The sequence below is a fragment of the Prionailurus bengalensis genome, chromosome D4 (genome assembly GCF_016509475.1).
Source record: "Prionailurus bengalensis isolate Pbe53 chromosome D4, Fcat_Pben_1.1_paternal_pri, whole genome shotgun sequence".
Lineage (NCBI taxonomy): Eukaryota > Metazoa > Chordata > Mammalia > Carnivora > Felidae > Prionailurus > Prionailurus bengalensis.
This window is the reverse complement of record NC_057359.1, coordinates 12,738,563-12,759,510: the sequence shown is the minus strand read 5'-3', so window position 1 is coordinate 12,759,510 and position 20,948 is coordinate 12,738,563. Positions and strand designations below refer to the sequence as shown.

The window sequence follows — 20,948 nt, the reverse complement described above, 5'->3', positions numbered from 1 at the left end:
GTGGTGCTGGTGAACGGTGAAGGGCAGTGCATCCCTGGACGGGCCCTTCTGGGGACATGAGCATCTCAGGTCTGAGTGTGGAATCCCCTGCCGCTTGTAAAAAGTGCTAACAGAGAACTTATCTAGAGAAGGAGTAAGTGCCAAAACCAGGGAGGAAATCTTGGTTCTAGAACATAATTCTATGCCTCCTACATTTCTTCTTGCAATAATAAGGTCTCTGATTAAGTATGTCACTGGAACTTGTCCCCTTTAGTAATATAAATACTACTGTAATCCTTGGAGTTCCTTTTGTGGGAGTATTTCTGCTCACCTTTATGTATTGGGCCACAAAATCTGCTACATGATGAAGCCACAGGGGACCTCGGAGTTACATGAGCTCTTTAAGATTACTGATTACCCACCTTTGGTGTAATAAAGAAGTACTGAGATGTATTTTCTTTACAAGCAGTATTTACAACCATTTCAAACACTCTCCGTTCATTGATTGGGTCCATTCCCTAAACAACAATGATACTGATTACATTTACATCCACCACAAGATGCAATAAAACCCAGGTAAAGGAGTAAGCTCCACACCTGATTGATCTCATCAACTACTCTGAACGGACATCGATTGAGTTCCTGAAGGGCCATCAAGTACAACATCGTGGACACACTTCTTTCACCCCCACTCTGGTGGTGTGGAGTTAACTCATGCAGCTGCGTGCTGCTGCGGAACTTGACTCGAATCCGGATGCCGTACTTATCATAGTCCTCCTGTGAAACGTTCACATACTTGTTGAAGGTTCCAGGTTTCTCGGGCACTTAAATACTACTATTCGAAAAGAGACTGAATAAATCCATTAGAAGAGGAAAAGCCGTAAAATTTAGTGACTGTAGTTTTATTTCAACAGATCCGTGAAGATGCCTAAAGGCCTGTAGACGGCAACTAGTTCTTTGATACTTTGTTGTTGCAGTTTATTTGTAAATTAAAAAAAAAAAAAAAGAAAACTGAGGTATAGTACCTGCTTTACAAAATAACTGTGAGGATTAAACAATCATCCTGTTTCATCTATAATTCCCAACTCCTTTTTTCAATTATTTTAAAGCAAATCCCAGTTGATCACTTGATGTATTTCTGAAAGGAAATTATTTTACCTATACTTGCAATGCCTTAACTTACAGCTCAAGAAACTAGTAACAAATTTGCAAATATTTTCATTCCTGTGTACTCTGTCTTGCTAAAAACGGAAACCACTAATAGACTGTACTTCACTCAAGTTTGCCAATCTGCTTAGGAATGTTGTAATGTGGACAGTGGTGGATTTTTAAATCAATTCAATTCACGCAGAGCCAAATAACCATTACCTCCCCGGATACAAAAAGTCAGTAAGATGCTAGCGACTGATCTCAAATGTCACACACACACACAAACACAAGTGACTGCGATGGACTCCCGCAGTGGTATTTTTCTTCCTTTGAACGATTTTTTAGTAAGCAAAACTGTCACAGGCCTCGTTCTACAATGAACAATTCACACGTACTCTCAGCACATAATTAAAACTACTCGCCAGGAAACACGTGAAATGCAGTTTTACCTCATTTTCTGTATGCAGATCAACTTCACCAGCACACTGCATGGAACTAAAAAAATTGCTGAATTTTTCATTTATTTTTTCTACGAGCTCTTTTAAAGGATTAAGCCACCTTTCTTTTACCTGCGAATAAATTCAATATAAAAACACAAAAGAAGTATTACTATATTGATAGAAAACTGTCCCTAAGAAATGTAGTATCAATCTAGCCACGAGGACATGTGTAACTATTCGTTCCATGTAATTTCACTTTGCGCCGTTCTATGTTCCCGTGGGATAAATGGTGAGCCCGCAACAGAAGAAAAGATAAAGGTTAAATAACTACCTGTGAAATGTTTTCCCTGTATTTATCCAGTTCAACTTTCTTTATCTTTAGTTCCTCAGTTAATTGCTCTATTTCTTCTTCTCTTTTTGTGTATTCCTCAACAACCTGCCAGGAAAAAAGAATATTGAAGACAAATCTACCAAAGGATAAAATTACAGGGAATTGTGCATCAATTAAAATGTGAAGTGAAAATGCTCATTGTGTCACACTGTTTGTATGCAACTCATTTATGTTCTTGTACTGAAAGTGTTTTTCATCCTCAAAAAAAATAGACGCTGCAGTATTCCAGGTTAGCCCCACTATTCTTTTTATAAAGGAAAGGCACAGAACAGTGTGTTCCTTAGGAAGAGTCTATTTAAAATTCTAATAGATTCAGAATCTGGCATTTAAAGCACATTGTTCCTGCTGTCTAGCTTATTATTACCAAGAGCTCTAGTACAGAGTGGGAGGCCGGCACTGGAGCGAAGTGTGTGCACGCGCGTGCATGTGGGGTGTGTGGGGAGAGTGGCGGTGCCTGAGGGAGGCCAAAGGGGAAGAAGCATACTGTGGGATTCAGTCCTGTGAAGCAAGAAGCTCTTGATCTTTCTTCAGTTAATAAAGCATCAATTTCATCCAACGTGTTTGGAAGATCCTGGAAAGCCTAAAGAAGAAAAGAATGGTCTATTATTAGCAGACAGTACAGCAAAGGCAGTTCAATTTGAATAAATATTCTGCTGAGTATCTACTATGTGTTCAACAGCATGCTAGCATACAAGAAATCAAAGGAACTAAACAGGGTTTTGGGCCTTCAAATAGCTTACACTTTAAAAAATGCGAAACATATTGACTGAATAACACTGGGTAACACCTTAAGGCAGAGTATCAATGTTGAGTATTACAGTAAGCAGTACATATCATACAGACTAAGGGAAGTATCAGTTCATGCTAGAGGAGCTACAAGAGAGTTAAGAGAAGGTAAGAGGCCTCAACTTCATCTCTGGGCCTTAGAGCAAGTAGCTAGGGAAAGGCAAGGCAGAGGGGAGACAGGAAGCTTGGAAAAAAGAATGAGTGCTGCATACCATGGGGGGTGAGGAGTTGTGTCCATTTGGAATGGTGGGTACTTGCTGAATTGGTAGAATGGGTCCAGAATATGTGGGGCATTGAAAGAGAGCAAGAAGTTAGAACTTTATACTGTACTTATGAAGAACGACAAAAGCATCTTAAGAATCCGGTTACTTTGACGGCAGAATCTCACCGTAGTACAGCTGACCCTCGACCAACACAAGGTTGGGGAGGCCGACCCCCACTGTGAGTCAAAAATATATGTATAACTTTTGACTCTCCTAAACGTAACTACCCACAGCCTACTGCTGACTGGAATCCTTACTGATAACATTAACAGTGGATCAACACATACTGTGGGTAATACATGTTTTATATACTGTACTCTTACAATAAAGGAGGCTGGAGAAAAGGAAATGTTAAGAAAAACATGAGAAAAATATAGCACTGTTATTTATGGAAAAAAAATTTACACATAAGTGGACCCTCACAGTTCAAACCCCTGTTGTTCGAGGGTCACCTGTACGACCTTTGGAGTCCAGGCGGTAGAGACAAGTCAGGGCAGACCCCTTCCTATCTGGGAGGAAAACGGTACACTGTGTTGCTAGCACAACCTGCAATGACCGCGTGGTATGAAGTACAAAATGAATCTTAAAACTCTGAAAAAGACCTTGAAATAATTAATATCTTATGTCTTTTAACTGTTTCGAAAGCAGTTCAACATCTACAGCCCTTCAGATAGGAAGTATCCGCTGTCGACGTGACTTGTCCGCTGGGCTTTCACCCTGTGCTTGACTTAAATGTGCTGGGTGTCTTCACCTGACTCCCTAACGGGCATCCTAAATCTTAGATGGTCACGCAGAAATCTTCACTTCACACACCCTCCCTACCAATGTGAACAAACCTATTTCTCCTTCAATCTTTGTCATCTCAGTCAATGGCAGAATGTGGGGGTTGGTTTTCTCTCTCACCCTCCACCTCTAATCCATCAGCAAGTCCTGCTACTGTCAGTAACAGATCCGCAGATTGGCACGCTTCCCTCTTCTCCAGCCTCCCACCCTGATCCCTGCTGCTATTATTTCTGGCCTGGTCCAAAGCAATAATCTTCTGAACGGTCTCACTGCACTAGTTCTGTGTCCCTACTTGATTCTTTGCCTGGCTGGCAGTTAGAGTGCGTTCCTACATGCCCGTCAGCCACATCCCTCTTCATAATCTTCCAGTGGGTGCCATCTCAAAATATAACCCAAACTCCTTCTGTGGGCAGTAAGACCCTACATGGTGTGACTTGTGCCTTCGTTTATGCCTGGATCACCAAGTTTCAACCGACTGAGATTCCTTCCATACTGAAACATGACGCATACACTTCTGCCTAGGGGCTTCATGAGGAGCAATTTTCTCTGCCTGGAACACTTTTCTCCCCAAACACTCACTTGACTAATTTCTTCTCTGCATTCAGGAATCATCTAAAATAGTTATCTTCTCAAAGGAACCTTCTCTGACACTCTATCCTCTTACCTTGTTTTATTTTTCTTCTCAGCACCTCTCAATAGCCGACATTATCTATTTGCTTTTTAATTCGTTTGTCTGCCCCACCCTCCACACTCGGATGTAAATTTCAGTAGAGAAGTATCTGTCTTGTTCAAGGCCTGATAGATCAGTAACATTTTTAATATACGAATTATCTTCTAATATTGTTTCTTTCGAAAACAGTACAACTTATCAAGGGTAGAACTGTACTGCTACTCTGAAAAAAACTACAGACATTGGACTAATATTTACTTCTTTTGTAACTAAGTGTACTTAGGAAAAGTTCTAGTATATTTTTATAGAAACAACAACCACACAATTTGTCTCATAGCTACTAAATCCCCATTATGTACCCTAATAGATCCGTTCTCTGTGGTGTCTGGGTCTGATACAGTAGAGTAAAATCTTTGAGGATTTGAAAATTCCAATCTAAATGAGTTTTTTCCAGTTCTATTTATATCTTTAGTAGACATTCATTAGTTATTAAAATAGAGATTAGACATTAATTATTGAAATAGGGAAATACATATTTCACTACCTACTGAAATTAAGATAAAGTATTTTATCTAAATATTTTAAAAGTAGTTTTCTATTTTATTTAGACATTACTCTGCAAGAAGTAGGTATGTTGGACAAGGTGTGATCCCTACTTGCCAGATAAAGCTTAGGGTCACGGGGCCCCAAGTCATGGTAGAACATGAACTACGGGCAGCGTCTCATTTATTAACTGAACTGAACAGTATGTTAGCACATAAAATACAAGGAGGAAAGGCTTTTTTTCTCCTTTTCTTACCAACAGATGTTAGCCCTAAAGATCAAACCATAAATAAGCACCCTCATTTCCAGAAAAATATGTTCACTTTGCCTTTTTCTAAACATCCTCTATTTACTGTTTCTTATAAACTAATTACCAATGCTATGTGTCCATAAAAAATTACACCCCACCTCCTGCCCCCACCTCTTACAGGTAGGTTGGGGGGAAAAAAGCCTTTTGTCGCCAAGAATGAATGTTCTGGTAGTGGTAACTGGGCAAGGGGACAGCAACAACCGACAACTGGTGCCCAAGTTTGAAGACAGTAAAGAAAATCCATTAAGCTTGATGACATACACATTCAGCTTAAAAATGGGAAGATCCCATTATTTCTTTCAGCACATTATGTTTCTTATGGCACATTACAATGACTACACACTTTGAGCTTAAAAATAACGTGCTGAGTATATAACTTGTAGCCGTATATACTTTTTATACTTACTGTCTGGTATTCTTGAGGAACCGTCTGTTCTGCGCCCAGGTTACATACTTGCCTAGCTCTCTTCATCAGCTCCTTGCATTTCTGCAGTAATCTCTGTCTGCTTTCATCCAGCTCAATGAAATGTTGCTAAATGTAAGGAAACATTTTTGACAATTTGTAGGTTACCGTTAGAGGATGACTTTATGAAATGACCACATTATACATGTATCTTGGAGGCACTGTGGATTCAGTTCCAGACCACCTCAATCAAGTGACTATCACAATAAAGCAAGGCAAATGAATTTTTTGGTTTCCTATATAACCAAACATATATATATATATATATATATATATATATATATATATATATATATACACACACACACACACACACACACACATAAACATATGTCATATATATAAAAGTTATTTACTATACTGTAGTTTAGTAAGTGTTCAACAGCATTATCTAAAAAAACAATGTACATACCTTATTTAAAAAATAATTTTATTGCCAAAAAAATGGTAACCACCACATGAGCTAGTAGCAAAGCCTCTTGCTTACCACAGGTGACCATAACAAATATAATAATGAAATATTATGCAATATCTGAAGAATTGTAGCACGTAAAGAAATAAAATGAGGTATACCTGATATGAAATAAATTAGGGAATTTAAACTGATAAATCATCTAAAAACCATACCTCAAAAAATCCTGAGAGCTTTTGTAAGAGAGTAAATTTGAACTTAAACTTTGAAATTTATCAGCACATAATGTGACATTTCTCTAGTCCTTAAGACCTCTGAAATTTAAATTCGCTTTCTCCTGAAACAGTTTATCTTAGCTATATATATAATCATGCTCGAATAAAATTTGAAATACACAGTACATAGGTTTCCTATCTGAAAACTCAGTACTCAAATGTAAAGAGAACCTTTCAATAGTGTTTGGTAGTTTTCCAAGTGCCTTTCATGTACTTATCATTTATTCATGGACCCATTCATTCCTTCACCAGATAATTACGGGGAATCCATTATATAAATGTCAGTATTTTATTATGCACTGAACAGAGAGAGGTGAATAAGGAGAAAGCTACACAAAATTATTATCATAAAAGAAACAGCTACTATTTATTGAAAGCTTATGTGCTGTGCGCTTCACATAGGATTCCCTCTTCACAATACCGTACAATGATATTATTTCCCATTTTGCACATTAAAAAGAGAATTAAAGCATCTTGGCCAACCTCACACATTTAGTTGCAGGCTGTCAGGATTCACATCCTTGCCTGCTTCTAGAACTCCTGCTCCTTTCATTATGGCACCATGCCTCTCAGGGGAAAGCAAAGCCAGCATGTGGGGGGTGGGGGGAGGGAGGGGAGAATGCAGGAAGGGCAGAGTGGTCACAGAAGCTATGACAGGTGAATGGTCTTCAAGGACAAGTAAGAAATGACTAAAGAGGAAGCAGCAGAAAGCATTCCTAGGACACCTGATTACAAATGTGATGGAAGGAAAGCCTCCTTAGAGGCTTATTTAGGGAATGACAAAACTACCATAGCTGGAGAGGAGGTAAGGTGGTAAATATCAGAGTGGTAAGGTAGGTAAGAGCCAAATGTTAAGTTTCTGGGTAACGAGGGGGGCGGAGTGGAATGCCTTCTGTGGGCCAAGTTGGTTATAACCACTATCCTGTGTGTTAATTGATCCAATCATCATTACAGTCTTAGAGAAATGCATTGTCTTTTTTACATGTGGCTCAGAGATACTAAGAAACTTGCTCAAGGTTATAGCAAGCAAACAGGTTCCTAAGAAAACCAGTCTAGTTTGCTCTTTCCATTAAACCTCAAACTTTGGTCTGCCCACACAAAAAAACTAGAGGGGTGAGGGAGGGGGATGGTGAAGACTGTTAAAACAGTATTGATGCCCAGCCATGAGGCAGATCTCCTGATTAAGATCTCTAGGGCAGAGGCCTGGACATTTGTATTATTAACAAGGTACTCAGGTGATTTTTGTGCATATAAGTTGGATAGCAGATAAATTCAGGAGTACATACTGAACAGAACTCAAAATACAAAGCCAGCCTGACACGAATCAATGGTACTATGGTCTCTATATCTGAGAGAAAAGAAAGAGAATGTTAAAGACTCCCTATCACCCTTGCTTTGCTCTCAGGGCAGATCACACTGAAGCAGTATAAACAAGGGCCAGATGGAAACCAAACACTCCTCGAGTCTTCCACTCCTTTGTATTCCTCTGGGCCTTGACAAAGGATCGCAACAGTACAGCAAAGAAATACAGGAGTCGAACATCGAGGCCTCTGGGCTTCAGAAGACAAAACCTCACTCAACAGTTGCCTAATTAAATCTTTCCCAAAGAATAATGTTCTTTCTGGACATACATGCTTTTGACATACCTCTACATATAGCACCTGTTTGCCCCCCACTCCAAACCAGAATTCATGGTGAGCTTTTTTTGTGGGGAGCAAGGGGCAGCAAGAAAGAGAGCATACAATTATGTAAGATAATGTTGTCAAGTCAGACTAGTGAAAAAGGCTTTATTAATAATTTTGCTTAGAGTCTACCCTTTAACAGTTAATAGGCAACAAACTTAATCTGTGTAAGACCTAGGGAGAGAAAAAGGCAAATTTACCAACTATGGCTCACCAATATCTCAGAAAGAACTACTCTGTGGGTATATATTCTGAAAGAATAAGCATTAGCTTTTCTCTGAAATTCTTTTTGAGAAAGTTCAATGGTCATGAACCACGTCCAAGGACATTTTACAAGGAAAAACTTCTCTAAGAGGGCCCTCTAGTGGAACAAATCAGAATTGTTCACAGCATTTCTTGTAAACTATAAATAGGATGTTGCACACAAAATCAACACAGTTAAGTATTCTACTTGACAATTTATTAAAAGAAGAGTCAAAATGAAATTTCCTGTATGAAAAAAAATTGGAGTTCTAGGTCTTATGGATTTCTACTAGAATATTAGTAAATAAAAACATTTCTACCTGAATTTTCCTCTACTGTAAATATAAGCATCACATTTCATAGCAATTTAACAAATTTAAACATTAAGTTTTAGTGCATATCACATAGAATACATATCTTAGAAATATGTAAAGAAAAGACAGTGATCTTGACTAATATACAAGACTACAAGTTCTATTTCAATCAAATAGTAAAAACAAATGAAGTAATGGCAATAATACTATTGACTTGTTAAATGATCCCCCCTCACCCCAAAAGAGATCTCCCTTAAATAAAAAAAAAAGTCTGAAATCGTTTTGCAGGAGAGGTAAGCAGGTAGCCACAGAGGGCAATACTAGATGAAAGAAAAGAATTTCTAAATTTAGTAGGAGGCTAAATACATTTAACAATTTCTAATTCTTATCACTAATTCTGATGTAAATCTATATTTTTTAAGGAAACTGTCTTTGTGCTAGACAGTGTATTTAAGCATCTTGATCTATATTCAAGTGAATGAGGGCACCTGGGTGGCTCAGTCGGTTGAGCGTCCAACTTCGGCTCAGGTCATGATCTCACAGTTTGTGAGTTCAAGCCCCGTGTCAGGCTCTGTGCTGACAGCTCAGAGCCTGGAGCCTGCTTCAGATTCTGTGTCTCCCTCTCTCTCTGCCCCTCCCCTATTCACACTCTGTCTCTCTCTCTCTTTCTCTTAAAAATAAATAAACATTAAAAAAATTTTTTAAAAAGTGAACGAGCACAATATTCCCACAAGTCAGACAGGTATTTTAATACCTATGGCTGTAAACAAACAAGAGACACGGAGTAGAGTTAGAAAACCAGTGCGTGGTTTAAAAGCAACTAAAAACCCAACCAAGTAATAGGTATATCCATTGTGTCCACCACCACATTTAGACGTACAGCTTACAAACTTGTCCTGACGATACTCCAGACGTCATTACCAAACAGGCTCACCACCATTCACCTCCCTTGGGATGTCTGACAGGTCCAGAACCATGCTGCCCTATTTGCCTTCCAACAGTTTGAGGACTTCTTAAACTACATGATGGTTAAGTCACCTTGGGTTCCCTCATGGACACAATCTCTACTGAAACTCTGTGTCAATATTCTTTTGTGAACATGTTTTCATGAGGAGGCTAAAATGGGAAGTGGTACTAACGGGTCCTTGGTGTAACCTGCCATGTGTTCAAGGGGACAAGCAGAAAAAACACCCCACTAGTTCTCCTTGTTTGAAATGAAGGAGGAAAGCAAGACAGAATAGTAAGAGCATCTGTGGGTCAATGACAGCCAGCTGAAGAAAGAGAACAAGGGAAAGAGAAGGTGCACTGCCACACATCGTACCACATATTCTCTCACTCATTTGGATGATTCAAGATGTGGGCTCAGGGAGCACGGTCAGTCAGCAACAACTACTGAGGACCCAGCGTAAAAAATCAAACAACCTTACAAAGGAGATGGAGAAAGCAATTTTCAGATCAACTCGTTACAAAGAGAAACAGAATGGTGCAAGATACTGCTGAGGAAATGCAAACTCAAGTTGGCTAGCATCGAGTAAGATCGGTGTGGAAAAACCTGTGTGCGTGCAGGCATGTCTGCGAGGGGTTAGGAGGCTGACGACTGAGTGGCTAGTTCCAGGTAACGAAATCTAAAGGGATAAGCAACAAACCAGAGATTATCTGTCTGGACGGTATAATGGGGCCATCTTTGTAAAAAATTACTGACTCAAGGACTGAAAACAAAACCTCCTCCCAAGAGGCTTTCCTATTCCCTAGAGTAGTCCACTCTACTCAAAGTATTAACACTGCTGCTGCTACGAACACAGAAAACCCTGACACAGAACGAAGGCTGGAAGAGCAGCTCTATGTCAAAGAGTAGGGTGAAGTCTGGGAGAACGCTTCCCCCAAGCCATGGTGATTTCCTGATGCTTCTGTAAACAGGACACAAACCCATAGGTTTCTTCAGCTCATTAATGCTTAATTCGAAATTAAAACTTGAGGCACAAGGATCCAAGACTGTATTGTGTGACTGGACTCTGTCCACACAGCACTGGCATGATGGGTCAACTTCTTCATGATACCATCTATGATACCACTTCCCATCCTGAACAACCAGGTTCACAGGCTCACTCAGTGTAGCACGGGCTCTATAATTATTTATTGACAGAACACAGGAGGGCAGATGACTTCCCTCACACTCCATGAAATAAATACAGATGAGGTGAGTTCCATATCCAGTCCCCCAGAGCACCCATGGCCTCCCGTCCCCCACCCCATTTGGGTACTATCTTTGTTTTTGTCTTTTTTCTCCTGGATCCCTTCCACATGTTCAGAATGACTATGGCTACTCCTGCTTCCTTCCTCCCCCTTTTTTGCTTGGGAGGGGAAGTAGGGAGGGAAGGACTTTCCCATCTTTTAAGCCTCTGGCTTTGGCTCTAAGTGAACTAATCAATCCTACCATATCAAACCTGACCTTTAGCTCCTTCTGGCTAGGTGTGTTTATGCTTGCTTACTACTCTCAGATGCTTATCTGCTAGCAAAATCTTGTTTCTTCTGATTTCTTTGAGCCATAAGCTTTTTCAGGAAGTGGAGTCTGAAGAAGCTGCCTTCCAAATAATGAAGCTGCATGTCTGCTCTGATTTAATGTTTCCACTTCTCTGTGCGGTCCTGTATTTCTTAAAACCTATCATCTCAGGCTGTTGCTGCTGAACGACACTACAACACTTCACTACTGCACAACACGAGTGTTCTCCAAGAGACAGGCGTAAAGTGAATCATCTACAGACCCCGCCAGAGCGTAGCAGACCCTGGGAAGGTAGGAGCGTGGATGACAAAGGGCACAAGGGGACTTCAAATACATGACAAGCTTTCAAAAGCCGCAACAAATATGGCGGTGTTACATCTGTCAGGGATAAGGGGCACATGGAAGTTATGTTACTCCTCCTACCCTGGTGTAGCTTTACAATTTCAGACTTAAAAATATTTGAAAAATAGACTTTATTTAAATGTGTTTTCAGAGTTGAAGTGTAATTGGTGAACAAACTACACGTCAAGTGCACAACCTGATGAGTTCTGATGAACATACACAACAGTGAACCTGTTACCCCCAAGATGACAAATACATCTATCACAGTCAACACCTTGTCCTGCTTTGTAATCCATCCCCTCTGACCCTGCCCAGGCAACTGCTGACTGATTTGTTACTGCGCATTCTACGTTCCATAGAATTCGTACAAATGGAGTCAGTTTTTTTGGTCTGGCTTCTTACACTCAGCATTAACTGAGAACCATCATGCTGGGTCTCAGTAATTCATCCCTTTTAATGGCTGAGTAATATCCCCTTATGTGGATAGACCATAATTTGCAACCACTTACTGCTGCTGGACATTTGTTTTCAGCTTTTAGCTGTTACCATACTGCCACACATTCCTGTACCCATCTTTCATGGATGCAAGCTTTCATTTCTTTTGGGTAAATACTAGGAAAGGAATGGCTGCATCATATGGCATACAGACGTTTAGCACTTATGAATCTCTCCAATGATTTTCCAAAGTGGTTACATTCTTTAAGTCTCTACCAGTATGTATGTGAGTTCCAGGTGCTTTACTTCCTCACCAGCACTTTGGTATGGTCCGTCTTAAAGTCTGTCATTCTAGTGCATCTGTGGTAGTAGCTCATTATAAGTTTAATTCACACTCTCTAGTGACTGACAAAGCTGAGCATCTTTCCCTGTGCTTATTTGCTGTCTGTGTATTTTCTTTAGTGGAGATCATGCTAAAACCTTTTGCCCATTTTCTGAGTAGGTTGTTAGTCTTCTTAGTATTGATAGTTGTATAAAAGTTCAGGGGTCAGCAATCTTTTTCTACACAGGGCCAGCAGGTAAGTATTTTAGGTGTTGAGGGCTTATATATAATCTTTTAAAAAAAATGGAAAAACTATTAGCTTGTAAGGATTGTGTATAGATGTTAGGCTAGATATGGCCCCTGTGACAGCCCTTCATCTTGATACACTTCATTAGTTGTATGTGTTACAAATATATTCTCCCCATTTGTAGCCAGCCCTTTAACAGCATCTATTGAAAAGCAAGTTCATTTTGAAGTAAAACTTCTGATTCCTTTTCCTTAATGTAGTTCATGCTTCTTGTGTTCCATTCTATTTTGCTAAAACTAAGATCACTAAGATTTCTTTTCTTGCCTTCAAAAAGCTTTTAGCTTTAGTTCTTACTTAAGTCTATGACCCATTTACATGTGGTATGAGATAAGGGTTGTAGTTCATTTTTTGTATATGACTATTCTATTGTTCTAGCTCTATTTATTAGACTATTCTTTCTCCATTGAATTGCCTTGATATCGCCTTGCCAAAAAACAACTGACTATATATGTGTGAATCTATTTCTGGATTCCCTATTCTGTCCCACTGAGCCATATGGGTCTATTTTTACCCCAATACAATGATGTCTTCATTACTGCAGCTTTCTTTATAAGAAGTCTTAAAATTAGGAAGGGTGAGTCATGGAACTTCTTCTTTTTCAAAGTTCTAATAAGCTTGTCAATTTCTAAAAAAAAACCCTGCTGGGAATTTCATTAAATCTATAGATTTGGGAGAGAACTGACATTTTAACAAATCCTGATTCTATTATCCATGAACACAATGATTCTCTCCACTTACTTACATCTTATTTTAACTTCAGCAGAATTTTGTACTTTTCAGTATACAGACAGGTCTTATAAATGTATCCCTAAGCATTTCATATTTTTGAAGCTATTAAACACAGTGTTGTTTTTAAACTTCGATTTCCAACTGTTCATTCATTGCTAGTAGACGGAGCCACAACTGATTTTGAACTTCTGTATTGAACTTGTATTCCGCAACCTTGCTAAATGCACTAACAGAACTTACAGCATTTTTGTAAATTCTTTAACATTTTCCACAGAAATGATGTCTGTCTGAAATAGGTTTTTGTTTTTTCCTTATTGCATTGGCTAGAACAGTGTGGAACAGATGTGAGTAGTGAGCATTTCCTTGTTCGCAATCAGTAGGAGAAAGCTTCCTTCCATTCCTTCGCCAAGGGGTATGGTATCAGCTAACGGTTTTGGGTGAATGCCCTTCATAAGCTGGATAAAATGTCCTTCTATTCTTAGATGCAGAAAGTTTCTATCATAAAAAGGATGCTAGATGTTGGCAAATATTTACTCTGTATACACTGAGATGATCATCTGGTTTTTGTGTACTGTCCACATAATGAACTACACTGATGACTTTCCAAACGTGAGATCAACTTTGTATACTTCTGGGATAAACTCATTTGGTTAGGATGTAATACTCTTTTACATGCTGTTGGATTTCATTTGCTAACTTTCTAAATCTGCTCACCTTTTTAAAAGAATTTTTGCATCTAAGGTTCATGAGTGATACTGGTCTGTAGTTTCCATTGTGTGATTTTGATACTGGGGAATGCTAGCCTCATACAATGTGTTGAGAAGTATTCCCCTCCTCTTCAGGTAGAATTGCTATTAATTCTTCAGTTACGTGCTTGGGCCTGGAGCTTTCTTTGTGGTAAGGTTTTTAAGTACAAATTTAATTTCTTTAGTAAAAAGAGGGCTATTCTAATTGCTCTTCAGGAACTTTTGATAGTTCATGGCTTCTAAAGTTTGCCCATTTCTTCTGAATTGTCAAATTTACTGCCAGAAAGTTGTTCACCATATTCTCCTGACACCCGCTTACCACATCTAAGAACTGCAGTGCTATGTTAGATCTCCCGCTGGGTTCCTTTTGCCTACATTGTGGCCCGGAAGCTCTCCCTGAAGTAAGCTGAGGGAGCCACAGGGCTCACCTCGCACTGTTCCTTCTCCCCAAAATCACTGTCCTGTGCTGCCTGTTATCCAGTGTCTGCACATCACTGTTTCATATATTTAGTCCTATCTTTTAGTGGTTTAAAGTGGGTACATTTGGCCCCTGCTATTTCATCATGGCCAAGAATGGAGGCTTTTTGGTTTTTATTGTGGAAAATTTCAACAATGTATGAATGCAGAGAGAACAGTATAATGAACCTTCATGTACCTATCGTCCAGCTTCAACAATTATCAACCTGTGACCAAGACTGTGTCATCCATGCTCCCTTCCTAAAAAGCCCCCTTTCTGGAAGATTTTGAAGGAATTCCAACATTCTATTTCCTTCATATGCCTTTCTTAGAAAAAAAAATTTTTTGCAATTGCTTTGTTCAAATCAAGATCTAAATTATGTCCACACATTGTATTTGGTTAATGTTTTAAAAACTTTTTAACTTCTAGGTCCTCTATCTCCTTTTTCCTTTTGTTCTTAGATACTGCACTATCCAGTAAAGAAGGAACAAGTCCAATGCAGCCATTAAGCATTTAAAATGTGACTAGTGTGACTGAGAAACTAAATTTTTAGTTTAACTTAAAAACAAATACTCCAGCTATTAGAAAATGTTTAGTTAGAACAACTTGAGTATACATATTTACTTTTTTAACTATAAACGTCTTTTGAGGGGAGGGGAGAGGCAGAAGGAGAGAGCGAGACAGACAAAGAGAGAATCCAGCAGGCTCCACACTCTGCACGGAGCCCAAAGCAGGTCTGGACCCCACTACCCTGGGATCATGACCTGAGCCAAAATCAAGAGTCAGATGCTCAACCGACTGAGTAACCCAAGTGCCCTTCAACTGTAACTTTTATAAAATCAAAATACGATCAAATATTTCTGATGACAATTTATCATCTAAATTGAGATGTGAGTATTAAATGGATTATTCTGAAGACTAAACTGGTAGTTTTAGGGCGGTGGTTCTGAAATGGGAGCCATTTTGTTCCCCAGGGTACATCTGGGCAATGTCTGGAGACACATTTGGTTGTCACAATGGAGTGGGGAGGGGTACACTATTGGCATCTAGAAAGTAAAGGCCAGGGATACTGGGTTTAAATTTCAACATCCTACAATGCACAGCACAGCTCCCACAGTAAGAATTTTCCAGTATAAAATGTTGACCGTGATGATGTGAACACACCCTGTTCCAGAGGCCTAATCAGAGTGGAATTTTTTCATAAAATAATTTCATATTATGTCTCTTCGTCGGCACATACGTAAATATCTGGGTATTTTTCTGTGATGTCAGCAGCTAATGTGAGCCACCGATTCATAATCAGCTGCAAGGGGGATATTCTAATACTATCATTCCTTCTGCATTTATTATCTGAAATGCTTCTGTAAAGAGGCACTTCTACTTGTTTAACCAAGATAGTAGTTCACACAGGGGCACCTGGGTGGCTCGGTAGGTTGAGTGTTCAATTCTTGATTTTGGGTTAGGTCATGGGACTGAGCTCAGAGTCGGACTCCAAGCTGTGCGTGGAGTCTGCTTGGGATTCTCTCTCCCTGACTTGTGCTCTCTCTCCCTCTCTCAAAAAAAAAAAAAAACAAAAACAAAACACCTAGGAAGTTCTGGATAAATGCTTGATTTTTTCTTTGCCATTTTTCAAAATAATGAGCTAGTTCTCCAGTATCCTCCAAAGGTGACCAATATTAAGTATCATTATGATTTCATAAATTTAGGTATTTTTGAGCCTTTGTGATTTAAAAAAAATCCCTTGGGCTCTTCGTCTTCCTTTTTAAACCTTTCTGAATCCCTTTCTTTTTTATGTCATATTTATTTTCATGTCATATATGTATATATATAAAATATCTTTAGTGACATGATCTGTTTTATTATCTCCTTCCCCTTTTCTATCTTTTGGTATTTAGGAAAGTTTACACAAATACCTTATATAATACCCTTATGTCCTTTATATCTTTTTTAGAATACTGTCTGTTGGTTCCCACTGTAAGTAATACTGAAATTCTCCCTTACTTCGTCTCCCAAAGTACCCACTTTGAAGTAATATCCTTTTATTTCCTTACAATTCCTATAGGACAATCAGGAAGTATATTCTATTTTACTTCTATTGTCTCCCTTCCCCCATTTTAGTGTTGTGTGTTAGCTACCCTGTCTGCCTTATAACCATATAAATACCAATTCTGTGGTCTTCCTGGTCTATCACTTCTCAGTAGAAGTAGTGAGTACTCAGTAGAAGTATAGGTCTACTTCTCAGTAAGCAGCGTGCTTCTGCACAGCAGTCTAGGCTAATTTGAGAGTTCACCAAGCCTGGACCTCCACAGCACCATCGACCTTCCTAGAGTCGACAGTCGCCTTCAGCGGTTTTCAAACTGATCTGCAGAGCTTTCCACACCTAGTGGGGCCTCTTTCCTTTAGAAAGGAGAACCTGCTGGTGACTTCATTTTTGGCTTCTCTGAGCTTTCCCTCTGCTTAGCATGTACTTCCTGATACCAGGCTAGCTTGCTGCTGACTTAATCTTACCTGCTGATATTCTGGAGTTCTCAGGTGTTGTGTAAGAAAGAATCAGGCCTTACTCCCTGGTTCTTGGGAAGGAGACTGTAAAGCCCTAGGAATTTTCTGAGTTATAGGAATGTCTTTGTTATTCATGAGGAGCTACACTTCTCCTTCAATCACACCTACACTCAGGCTTAGGAGATGACTCAAGATGGGGATAGGCAATGCCAGAAGGACAAATCCTGTGGTTAGAGGGTTGGGGTTCTGAGTCCTATGACTGTCTTACCTTTTTTTTTTTTTTTAAGTTTATTTATTTGAGAGAGAGAGTGCAAGTGGGGGACCGGCACACAGAAGGGGACAGAAGACCCAAAGTGGGTTCCATGCTGACAGCAGAGAGCCTGATATGGGGCTCAAACCCACGAAGTGTGAGATCATGCCCTGAGCTAAAGTCAGAAGCTCAACCAGCGAAGCCACCCAGGCACTCCGGACTTATTCTTGAGCCTTCCGGGGAAAGGGGCTAGTTGAGTCTTGCTGGAGACCATGCCCTTACCTTGTCCAGTCGGATGCTAACTCTGGGCGGGTGGTGGGAGAGTGTACTGTGGACCAGCAACAGAGATACTCTGAAACTTAGTTTCGCTCTATACGCTGTCCATGGGCTTGTGGCTGCTATCCTAGCTGTTCTTCTATTTTTTGGAAAAGGATTCGGAAGACTCAAAAGACGATGCCACTGTCACCATCATTTTGTTGCCAGTTCTTCTTGGGGATTTTCATGACCTTAGTGCATCACATTTCACCCTCTGCACGCTATTTTAGTATTTATCATTTCACAGAATGATATTAACAGAAGATTAAATCACCAAAACTGTACACAAAGGCCACTCTCAGTGTTGATTATAACTCACCTGCAGTTGACTTTATGAGACGTACAAACTGTAATAAAAGCTACTAGTGGCTACGTGGTGACAGAATGACTGAAGTTTTTATGGGTTAAAGGGACAGATAGGAGACTTTGCCTGTCAAGTGACTTAAGATGCTCTCATTTCTCACATTACCACACCTCCTCCAATCAATAATGTAAGATGCATTGTACAGTGTTTAACACAGGGCTTCCTCATCAGCAGAATGCATTAAATTTGTAAATTAGAGAGCATATAACAAAATGCATATTTCAAATGATGATACAGGTTTTCAAACTGGTCTGAGGCTGGCACCCCATAATCAAAAACTAAAAGCAAAAATTGTACCTCTGTGAGACGGAGCTGTGATGAAGCAGCCATGTAATCTGATTCTAATTTGTTCTTCTCGGAGATCACTGTAGTATTTTGAAGAATTAAATCAACTTTTTGTATATGCAAAGAAGTACAAATCTAGGAACAAAAACCCCTGAAAGTTTAATTTGTTTTACAACTAAGGAAAAAAAAAATATAGTTTTTAAAAAATTACAAACCAGGAGAAAAATAACATTTTTCTAATCTGATACCTCAAAGAGTTCTTTTTACAACTATTTCTTACAAGAGACTTTTAAAATGTCTTTCTCTGGATTTAATTGAATCATCTGGAATAAAATAATTTAGCTTAATGAGTGCTTTTAACCAAATTATTGACCTATAATGAGAAATATCAAGCAAAGTTAAAACTGTCGATGGTAAAATCTTAGCAAGAGTTTTTTTAATCTATGTACTTATCTACCTGCCATAATAAAGTGACCAAAATTAAGAAAATGCCTTACCTTTACAAAGTTTGTTAATTCAGTAACAAGTTTTGCTTTTTGAACATTGATTTCCTTGATTTTGGTACTTGCTTTTCGCTCTTCCTCCTCAAGGTTGCAAGTATCCTGTTCCATCAGCTTTAAACTATATGAAACACATAATCGTGTAGAAATCGGAGTTAACACAAGGACTGCGCCCAGGTCTCCTGCCGTTTCATGGGCTTTTTTTAGCAAAGCTACTCAGACATAAACTACTGGCTTCTGGACTAAACAATCATGTGACCATGCAGGATCAAAATGTATTTGTTGAGATATTATGTGCCCAGCACAGTTTAAGTAATGATGCCATAATGGTGTAGGACCTAGAGTCAAAAAGATGGATTTGAATCTCCTTTTGCCAGTAATGAGCAGTGTAACCAGACAAGTTACTCTTCTGAACTTTAGTTTCCTTATCTATAAACTGCAAAAAATAATACTTCTCCTATAGGGCAATGGTGAAGCTTTAAAAAAGGTAAAATATGCAACACACTTAGTATACTGCCTGGCCCTGAACTGATTGATAAATATTATTTACTACTGTTGTTATTAATGTTGTTTACACACAATCACTCACCTTAAGGAGCTTAACTGGGAGATTTGATTAACAGATTAAAAATATATAGTAAAAGGGTAATACAACAACCCTAAAAATTAATACTTTGTTATCTGAGATGAAACTAAGGATCAGAAATTAATTAAGTTACATAAGATCATGTATAGTACGTGGTAAGAGGTGTCTGACACCAAAGTCCAAGTACTTTCTACTCCGCCGCATTGCCTCCAGGGCAAAAGTAAGGTAAAGGCAAGAACACACTTTGGAAGCAATAATAAACAAGGATGAACAAGTTCAGCAGATGTGGCAGAGAGGGGCTTCAACAGAACATGGAAGAGAGTGTGGAGGAGGCTAGGGAGCTGAGGTGAAATAGGTCAAGTGAAAGGAGACTGGGAAAATTTGAAAGTCAATCTAAAGGAAAGGAGTGTTGTAACTATAGGTGGCGGGGTGATGGGTATGAAAGGCCATTTCACTACAAAAAACAACATTATACAGAGAAAGCTGAGTTTTAGACCATGGGTCCGACACAACGGTCAAACAGAAAGGTTAAGTGTCTTATAGATGATTAAAGATAGAAATGATGCCAAAGGTGAAGGCTGAAAAGAGGCGTAGAGATGAAAAACCTGGGCAGCCAGACTAAATAATATCTTGCTTTAAGCAACCAAGGTACATTATTTGTCCAGTAATAGTTAATGGACAATTGTTTACTTAAAAAAAAAATTCTCTTAATGCATTTCATATATGATTCAATTTACAAATGTATTTAAAACCACATACTATATTAGGTCAAGGTAAACAGATAACTAAAGGCAACGAATGGTCACTTACTATCAAAGACTGACTATGTCAGTCATATCTAAATCTTTACAGAGAAAGTCATAAAAGAATAATCACAAAAAGGTCTGAGGCAGGACATGGGGAACACCTTTAAACTGGAAGCCATGTTACTTTCCCCTAGAAAGAACCCCCCCAATAGCTTTTATACCCCCTTCTATATTCCACTTTCTATAAAATACCCAAATACAAAACAAAATATATAGTCAGTTCTAAGAACGGTTGCAGGGACATTCACAGTAAGCTGGCAGTTATCTTTTAGGAAAAGACTTGTGAAGACTATTCACATCTTTTTATAGGATTCTGTGGAATCTGTGTCCATTAAGGCCAAGCAAACGTAATTCTACTTGTAATAAGGGAGATTACAATTGAAGGAGATACACACCCCAGTTGCCCATTCTCTTCTGTGAAAATCAGCACATTCTCCTCCTTGCCTATTACTACTTTCAGAATCGGTGAGAAAGCACATAGCCTAATAGCTTGGATTGATAATCTCCCTGCCTGTACCTTCCTCTCTCCTCTCCCACCAATCCAAATTCAATGGATACACGTCTAGGTCAGTGGTTCTCAAAGCGTGGTTCAGAGACCTCTGGGGACCCCTGAAACCATTTCAGGCGAATCATGAACCATTTTCACTGTTGTAAGATGATCTCAGTTGCCCTTTTCACTGTAGTGATATTTGTACTGATGGGACACCAGCAGTGGTGAATAAAAATGCAAGCACTCTAGAATGAATCTGGGTAGTAGCCCCACAGTGTACTTATAGTTAATAAATTCATATTCTTGATGACA

At 39.1% G+C, this 20,948-nt stretch overlaps 1 protein-coding gene across 3 annotated transcripts in view; it reads right to left on the bottom strand.

Moving 5' to 3' along the window:
* The window catches only part of SMC5 (structural maintenance of chromosomes 5), a 96,787-nt gene that overhangs the window by 3,091 nt on the left and 72,748 nt on the right, over positions 1-20,948 (bottom strand). For 2 of the 3 annotated variants that reach the window (XM_043566300.1, XM_043566302.1), the window contains exons 16-24: positions 18,752-18,875; positions 18,267-18,389; positions 5,721-5,846; positions 2,958-3,002; positions 2,444-2,539; positions 1,900-2,004; positions 1,578-1,697; positions 577-756; positions 402-497 (exon numbers count right to left, since the gene is read on the bottom strand). In XM_043566300.1, coding sequence (XP_043422235.1) covers positions 402-497; positions 577-756; positions 1,578-1,697; positions 1,900-2,004; positions 2,444-2,539; positions 2,958-3,002; positions 5,721-5,846; positions 18,267-18,389; positions 18,752-18,875 — 1,015 coding nt within the window. The remainder of the gene's footprint in view (positions 1-401; positions 498-576; positions 757-1,577; positions 1,698-1,899; positions 2,005-2,443; positions 2,540-2,957; positions 3,003-5,720; positions 5,847-18,266; positions 18,390-18,751; positions 18,876-20,948) is intronic. The other variant, XM_043566301.1, reaches the window with a different exon arrangement.